The sequence below is a fragment of the Athalia rosae genome, chromosome 1, assembly GCF_917208135.1.
Source record: "Athalia rosae chromosome 1, iyAthRosa1.1, whole genome shotgun sequence".
Lineage (NCBI taxonomy): Eukaryota > Metazoa > Arthropoda > Insecta > Hymenoptera > Athaliidae > Athalia > Athalia rosae.
In genome coordinates, this window is record NC_064026.1 from 31413022 (window position 1) to 31419413 (window position 6392).

A 6392-nucleotide genomic window follows, 5' to 3' on the forward strand; every position below is an offset into this window, starting at 1 on the left:
TCCACCGCGGGTTTCATCGGATTCGCGAAGACAAAAAAAAAATCTTTGATTCAGGACTACGAGACACTCGCAGATTCGTCCCCCTGAAAATTAATGAACAAACGAAAGATCCTCGACGACGCGTACAGATGTATTCGACGTTCCTCGGGGTGTCCGATAATAACCGGCGGGTAAAATTACACATGTAATTTAAACCCGTGGCATTGTAAACTTACGGGCGCGGATTGAGCTCGCGGGGAGTTGAAACGACGCGTTTAACGAACCTGTCCAGTATATTGGCCAAGTTATGTCCTCCTAGGAGGCATCGGGATTTTTCCCACAATATCGCGGAACAGCCTTCGCCACATATCTTGCGTCCGTACCGCACTGTTGAAATAGGTTCTTCACGGTTGAACAACGAGATTTATAGGCGAGGGAGGTGAACTTTGTACAGTGGACTTTCCGTCTTGGAAGCGCGTTGGGACGATGAGGATTAAAAAATTTTTTTATCTCGTCTCCGATAAAATTGAAACTGAATTCGGTATACGTCATTCGTCGCTGACCCCAATCCGTTCGATAATCTCCTCGAGCCATCCGTAAGTCTGATTTATTTTCCGTATAAGCCTCGGAATCGGTGGTAGTCAATTATCATATTTTGCCACCTAATAAGTGTAAGCGCTTCTTACGATCGGACGCGTCTATTGAAATCTGGGAATATAAAAGTATGAAAAATAGATAAAAAAAATATTGTAATGACGATGAAAAATAATGATGATAACGGTTGTGATTATCGTGAAACTGGCACACGCCGCACAGAAGTAACATGTTTCTCTCGCTTTTCGGTACACGGGGTAAATACGAGATTAAATATTAAGTACAAGGTGTGGAATTTAAACCCTGTAATAATCGCGTAATTAACGTCTTGTACATAATGTGTACGTGTCGGAGGTAAGATCAAAGTTCTCTTAGGTACACCGGTGGAGGAGACAAATCGTGAGATTTAAACCGAAATTAAGCTGGTTTTAAGCGGGAAATTATAAAGCCGCTCGAATTCATTTCCTGTCCAACGTTGGATGCCCCAACGAACTGCGATCGGTGTTCGAGATTATTTCTTCGACGTAGTAAAACAAGATCACTCGGAAAATCTGTAATTCTGAAAAATTGTCACCCCGTATCCCCGAGTCTTTGAATGGAACGTATCTATTTTCTGGTATTATTTGACACTCGACTGCGCTCGTTCTTCACTCGGAGCAATCCGGGGTTGAAACAACATCGTCTATTTCTTGTACCGAAGGTTTTTCCGCCTCTACCAGCAGCTTCACCAATGCGTTAGCCGGACCGGTATAATTTAAGTCGACGACCACCAAAATGTCACAACAACCTTGCACGCTTCTATTTTCGTTTTTAATTTTTCCTTTTTTCTTCTTTCCCCACTTTCGTTTCTGTTCCATTTTTTTTTCTTTTTTTTTTTTCTTTATTTCTCCACGCTCCTTTTCTGTTTCGATTTCTTTTTTTTTATTTCATATTCTCTTTTTATTCCCAGCTCACACCGTGTAACTCTCGCCCGTTAATGTTACGCCGCATCCTGTACTCTGTTCCAACTTATTCTCTCTACTACACTAATACCGTATACACTATATGTGGTTACTTACGAATGTGCATACGTACACATGTACACGTATTTTACACACCGAACTTAAATAGGTCCACCAGGAAGGGCTCCGAGTTCTATTTATGCCCCGTGCACCGAATACTAGAAACGTGCAGTGTCACCAAACGTGCCTTCGGCTTGGTCACACCCTTTCTCCTCTTTACCGGGCAACAACTACTTCGCTCCGTCATTTCCTGGTGGAGTCCCGCGTTTCTCCGCATATAAAACCAGCGAGTTTTCCAGATGTATACACGTCGACTTTGTGCGAATTAAGAATCTGGGCTATCCGGATTCGACCGGTTCGTCGCTGAGGAAATCGAATCCGTTAAATTTGTAAGGCACCTGATCGGCGGAGGGAAAATTTTTCCGGCTCTTTTCATTACACTAGGATCATCTCTATCCGAGTGGTTTATCCGATACGACACGTGATAATTGTGAGGGTAACCACGTCGATCATTATTATTATAAAAATAATAACGAACCTTTTGACACCTCTTCGGAAGCAAGGGGATCCGCCCCACCCTTGGCTGAGCGCTACAGGTATCGGCTATGGGGTCCCCTTTCTTTCTTTTTTGTGTGTAACCTTTTTTCATATTATTTTATTTTTTTTTTTTCACCGATTCTTCATTTTTTTTTCTCTCCCTCGGCTCGTCTTCCTTTTTGAGAGCCACTGTGGATAATTGGGACCGCACCCACAACGGTCAACTTGACGGTCGTCTTCGGCGTTTCATCTCTCTCCACCTCGTGGGGCAACGGCGAGTGTGATCGGTGAGTTTTCAACCGGTAGGTGGGCCCAATGCCCATTCAGGTGCGGGCCGTGGGCCGGGAGGGCCCAATCTCAATGCATCATCGGTATTGTCAGCCGCTCACCGGCCAGATTTATTAACATAAGCTCGCTCTGACATCCCTCGGACTGGCAGTCTACAGGGTCCCGCTCACGAAGACGACCTCAGCAGCAGCAGCAGCTGCGGCTCCGATAAATATACACACAAATTTGTAACACAAATTGCCGAACGCCTCATAAAAATGGAACCGGAGATAAATAATGATCCATCTCACGTGTACCTGCCACCGCGTGTGATCGCGAGGTTGACGTTATAAGGTCGGAAATAAAGAGAGAAAAGTTGGCGATCGATCGCGACGCCGATGACACACCCGAATCAGTTTCCTATCGAATTCCGCGCAATAGTTTTACGATTTATCGAAGGGTACGAGAGGAGAATCGGATCGACGCGAGATTATTAAACTGGAATTATAATCAACCACCTAGCGCCCGAAGCCCTTCAGGACTTCGATCGCGTAGTACGGTGTTCCTGTGGAATTCTGGTGAAATTTTCATTCGACACTTAATTATATCTAAGTATTCGTCCTCGACGGCGGTGAGGTGGGAAAAAATTTTGTACGAACCGATGCCCCTCGACTCGCTTCGTGAAAGAAGTCGATGGCTTCCCCGCTCCCTTTGAAAACACCGAAAATTCTTCACCCAGACGTCGCGATAACCGGACACATGTACGCCGATAAGTCTTCCTTCTCTTCTCTCGATTTTACAGTCCTTACAGTTTTGGGACCCACTTGAAATCCCGTACGAGTGGCGAGGACTTTGAGAAAAAGAAATAAATCGAGCGGGAGAACTCGGTTGCGTGGAGAAGTAGAAAAAAAAAAAAAGAAGAATTCAAGAAAGTTTGAAAATGTCAACGATGTATCTGACTCGCACGATTTACCGTATGTACCGGTAAAATTATTTCGTTTGTTGTCGTCCCTCCTCCCTCCGATCTCCTCGTTGTTCGAAATGGAAGCTTTAGCCGTCTGCCCGTGCGATGAACGTTCGGAAGGTCCGAGGCATCCGGAACCAGTCGAGGAGTGGGACGTTCACAACATGATCAAACACCTACCAAGGTCAGTGACGACTTCACGAGCTTCGCTCAGTCCCCGAGAACCCCCCCCGTCGTTTTAAAGGATGGAAAGTTTCTGATAAAATTCGATCTAAAAAAAGGGTTATTTCCGTTGCATTTTATCTCGTGAAGAACGTGGCGCGCCGACGAACCGCGAAGACACTGGGAAATGGTGTTGCATTGCGAAAAAGCAATGTTTCCAAATCCGTTGCCTAATTTACCGTTACCGACCAGAGAGGTACGGGGCATCGCTACTTCCAACTTATTTACTTACTATCGATATTAGTCGACACGAAGGTGCAACCGTAGTTTTTATTTGGAAAACCGTCGAGAGCAAAACCTTTGAGTTTTTATCCGAATGATCGTAGGCTCGATTTTACTGGCATTTATACGGAGCAACGGCGAGACACGAACCACTTTATCAGAGGGAATTGAACGGCTCGATTATTTCCGCTCTTCAAAGGTGACTCTGAAATCAATTCAACTCGCCGTGTTAATTTTTTTTTTTCTAACCGGTAAACCCTTACCCAGGATGATCAGGAGGGGGAAATTGTCGGAGAACGTGATGCTCTCGGAACAGCTTTTCCGGTTGAATACCTTCGATTACTTCGGGCGAAAAAATGTCATCGATAAATTGGAGAAGTATCTCCGGTAATGGGCCTTACGCTATCTCCGATAATCTTTCACATCGCGAATTACACTCGTTGATGAGGTTGTTCAGTCAACAGACGAAGATAGTCTCCTTTTGCATCGAAGGACTCGGACTCACCAGGAAAGAAGGACTCCGTCTGGTTTCATCTCTGTTCGAGTCACGAGAAACTGTGAAAAATTTGTACTGCTGGCGGGCGTTCGAGCCCGCGGAAGGACCACTCCTAGTGGACACCGGTCACTTCTCGGGATCCGGTCTGTACAGGGATAGGGTGCCCCGAAAACGGGACTGGTTCGGGGCCATCGGATCCCTCGAATCCCTGACAACGCTGTCGATCAACTACGCTTACCTCGCAACACCCAGCGGCGATCTTCTGGTCGCGTTGTCCAAGTTATTAACGCATAAATTTTTCGCAACGACGACAGAGAATAATTGTACTTTTTCTGGAAAGAAGAAAAATTGACAAAGAAAAAAAAAAATTTATACAGGAAAATAGGTCTTCACTGGCGGTGGCTTCAGCTGCTCTGTCCACCTGAAGAAATTCCGACGGTCAATGATCCTGAGAATGGAATTGGCGGACATGCGATTCCCGATGTCTCGTGGCTAGAAGCTAAGATATGGGCTCCGTGCCTCAAAGTTCAATTTGTATTTGGTATGTTTCTAGATAAAATTGAAAATAGTGAATACTTGTGAGTTTTTCCTTTTTCCCAGTTGGGATACCGGAGTACGAAATGCATAGGAGATTTTTAACGAGAAACACTCCCTTGCATTCGTTCATACTTTCTACCGACATCGACCTCCAGTTTCGACAGCCCTGGTTTTTGGATTGTACTTTGAAGATGCTCTGGTCCTGGTACTCGAATTCGCTAGGTAATCGATTCTTTGAGTCATTCGAAATTTCGAATCGTTTGCGTTTGATATTTCGGCATCCGTGCAAAGGCAGATAAATCTTGAATCGCGCGAAGGAGGTTACTCTGCTGCCATCTAGTCAAAGATGCTGGGAGTCTCGGCTCGTCGATCTCCAATTTTTTCTCGCTTCCCTTGGAGGATATAAATTTCAAATGGAGTATTATTCAATAACTGAATTTTATTTCTCAGTTTATCTCTACCTCCAGTTGTGGCATCACCGTGAAATTCTAGATCCTGATTTGAAAAAACTTTTCCCCCTCCTTCCGAAGCTCAAGATATTTGAATTCGTTGGAGAAATTCGTAAAGTAGAAACCCTCCGTACTATGTGTTGCCAAATACGGGACAAAGATTGCAGTAAGAATCTTGTCCAAACTAAGGAACATGTTTCAAATTTCAGGAGCTGATAAAAAGTCCTTATTTTATTCCAGACGTTAATCACCTGAGCTTTCAGCTCCAAGACCCAATGGGGGGTAAAAAAATTTGTGAAGAGTGGACGAAGGACGTCGATCATTTGATAAAATGTTTCAAAGATGCGTTTGAAGAAATGAATGTGAGGCTTGAAGTGAGCCTATATCCATGCTGAGAAAGAAAAGTCAAAGTTGCTGTTAGGTACGAGATGAGAATGAGCAAAAAATAATAATAACAACATCAAGATATTCTGTTTTCTCTTAATTAAAGAACCGAAAGTCTACTTGAATTAGCTTTTAATTTTTGAAGCTGAAATCCCTGCTGGGGTTTCTCACCACTCAGAGTCTCTCTGCTTCTTTAATTTTTACCCTCGGTTGGTTGAGAAAAAATGGAAAAAAAAAAAAACAACAACAACTTTTATAAAACTTCTCGGTAACTTTTTTTCTAATTAGCAACTGCTGTTCGCTCGGTAGATAAAATTCTCAATGGGTTGGGGCTGATACAACAAATCATCTTAGAATAATTAACCGATATTCAAGTGACGAAAAAAGTTAATCAAGTTTTCGAATAAATTATGAAGTCCCTCGATCGATGGGTAACAGCTTTAATTGCAACGATTCGAAGGGTTCGGTGATCTCGAAATAGATCATAGTACTTGCGGTGTTTTCTGTCCTCGTTGATATCATTTCTATAAGAGAAAGACAAACAAAGCATCTTTTGTCTCGTCGGTATGTTTATACGGGTATATTTCTAGCGGTTGTCCACGTCTGCTTTTAACCGTTCAAATCGCAAGGTGTAATTACGCTAATAAATCCGAACGTTTATATTTAGGTCGCATTATCCACTTGAGAAAATACCTCGCAACTGCAGGACCTCCCTGCCCCATCACTTATCCCCATTGCCT

The 6392-nt window shown here is 43.7% G+C and overlaps 1 protein-coding gene across 1 annotated transcript; it reads left to right on the forward strand.

Moving 5' to 3' along the window:
• The first annotated feature begins 332 nt into the window (after window positions 1–332).
• Window positions 333–6304, forward strand: LOC105691534. The gene is made up of 6 exons (XM_048660375.1): window positions 333–4164; window positions 4235–4628; window positions 4691–4816; window positions 4858–5041; window positions 5270–5434; window positions 5509–6304. Exons 1-6 carry the CDS (start codon window positions 3881–3883, stop codon window positions 5661–5663), a joined length of 1308 nt encoding a protein of 435 aa, XP_048516332.1. The 5' UTR covers window positions 333–3880; the 3' UTR covers window positions 5664–6304.
• The last annotated feature ends 88 nt before the right edge of the window (window positions 6305–6392 follow it).